Genomic DNA, 1,893 nt, shown 5'->3' with positions numbered 1-1,893 from the left:
TACCTGACATATCCATACAGCCATGGTCCATGCCTGACATATCCATTTTGCTATGGTCCATGCCTGACATATCCATACAGCCATGGTCCATGCCTGACATATCCATTTTGCTATGGTCCATGCCTGACATATCCATACAGCCATGGTCCATGCCTGACATATCCATTTTGCTATGATCCATATCCGACATGTCCATTTTGCTGTGGTCCATGCCTGACATAGTTATGTCTTTTTTAACCGTGGACGGGTCAGCAGCATTAGCAAATGATGATGCTAATAATACCAATGATGATACCCCGGCGAACCGTAAACCTACTTTATGTATTTTCATCTCATCTCTCACCTACCAACCAAAGATTTGCACCCCCCCCCGCCACTTCTCTAAACATACCGGCTTCCATGTGATAGAGCAGATGACAATGCCATGCCCATCGACCAGCTTCTCCTGTGACATCAAAGCTAATTTTTTGTGCCGGTTGCACCATCATAGTATGCTTGCGCACCTGAAACTCGCCGTTAGGCATGCGCAAATCGCTCCACATCCCATGTAAATGCATCGGATGATTCATCATCGTGTCATTGACTAAGGTAATACGCACGCGCTCACCCGGCTTGATATTGACCGGCGTGGCCTCACTGAACTTAACCCCATCAAACGCCCAAATATAGCGCTCCATGTTACCGGTTAAATGTAGCTCGATCTCTCGGGTAGGCTTGCGCTGCTCCGCAAATATTGCCTCATCGACAGAGCGTAGCTGACTATAATTCAATACCTCTCTATTAATATTGCGCAGGTTGATACCTGGATCGTCAAGGTTCATACGTGGACTGTCCACACGCATATCAGACTTAAAGTCATATTCTGTTTTAGCGTGCTTAGCTTTATAACCATTAGCACCCATAGCACCCATCATATCTGCCATGGTGAGCCATTCAATTTTGTCCATAGCAGGCGTTGCCGCACGAGCACCTTCTTTGGTGGCAAGCGTTGCTGCGACATAGCCCGAACGGTCTATGTTTTGGGCAAATATGGTATGCGCATCTTTGGTCGGGGTGACAATGACATCATAGGTTTCAGCCACGCCAATGCGAAAGTCATCAATCGCAACTGGGGCGACATCAATGCCATCGGTTGCCACCACAGTCATTTTGAGACCGGGTATGCGCACATCAAAGATAGTTTGTGCTGAGGCATTGATAAAGCGTAATTTAACGCGCTGTCCTGCTTTGACGATTTGTGCCCAATTAGCTGCGGTCGTTTTGCCATTGATAAGGTAGGTAAAGGTTTTTTCACCCGACAAGTCCGTAAAATCAGTGGGCATCATGCGCATCTGATTCCACATTTTGCGCTCATCAAACGCGGTTTTCATATCCGTTTCGGCAATATCAGCAAGCAATTTTTTGAAGTCTGGTAGATGATAGTTATCAAAGTCTGAGCGCTGTTTGAGCAGCTTCAAGAGATTATGCGGGCCGCTGGTCCAATCGCTAAGGACGATCACATGATCTTCTTCGATAGGATGACGCTCACGCCCTTTAGGTTCAATCACAATGGCACCCAGCATACCGGTTTGTTCTTGGAACCCACTGTGTGAGTGATACCAATAAGTGCCTGATTGTATTAATTTGAATTTATAAGTAAAGGTGCTGTGCGCAGGAATGCCATCAAAGCTAATGCCCGGCACCCCATCCATCTCAAACGGTACTAGTATTCCATGCCAATGGATAGAGGTTGATTCATCCATCTGATTATGAACACGTATCACCACACTTACCCCCACCGTATCGCCTTCACGCATTTTTAGCGTCGGTGCTGGTAGTGAATCATTGATGAGCGTCGCCATGCTCTTTTTGCCGTTCACAATAACGGACTGTTTACTGACGTATAAATCAAAC

General features: G+C 46.5%; 1 protein-coding gene across 1 annotated transcript in view; it reads right to left on the bottom strand.

The window, feature by feature from the left end:
* The window catches only part of LOC103900443 (copper resistance protein A-like), a gene marked incomplete at its 3' end in the record, with an annotated part of 2,053 nt that extends 362 nt beyond the window's left edge, over window positions 1-1,691 (bottom strand). The window contains exon 1 of the mRNA XM_009281128.1: window positions 392-1,691. Coding sequence (XP_009279403.1) covers window positions 392-1,691 — 1,300 coding nt within the window. The remainder of the gene's footprint in view (window positions 1-391) is intronic.
* Window positions 1,692-1,893: the final 202 nt, after the last annotated feature.

The sequence above is a fragment of the Aptenodytes forsteri genome, unplaced genomic scaffold (genome assembly GCF_000699145.1).
Source record: "Aptenodytes forsteri isolate BGI_AS27 unplaced genomic scaffold, ASM69914v1 Scaffold1492, whole genome shotgun sequence".
Lineage (NCBI taxonomy): Eukaryota > Metazoa > Chordata > Aves > Sphenisciformes > Spheniscidae > Aptenodytes > Aptenodytes forsteri.
This window is presented reverse-complemented; position numbering and strand designations above follow the sequence as displayed.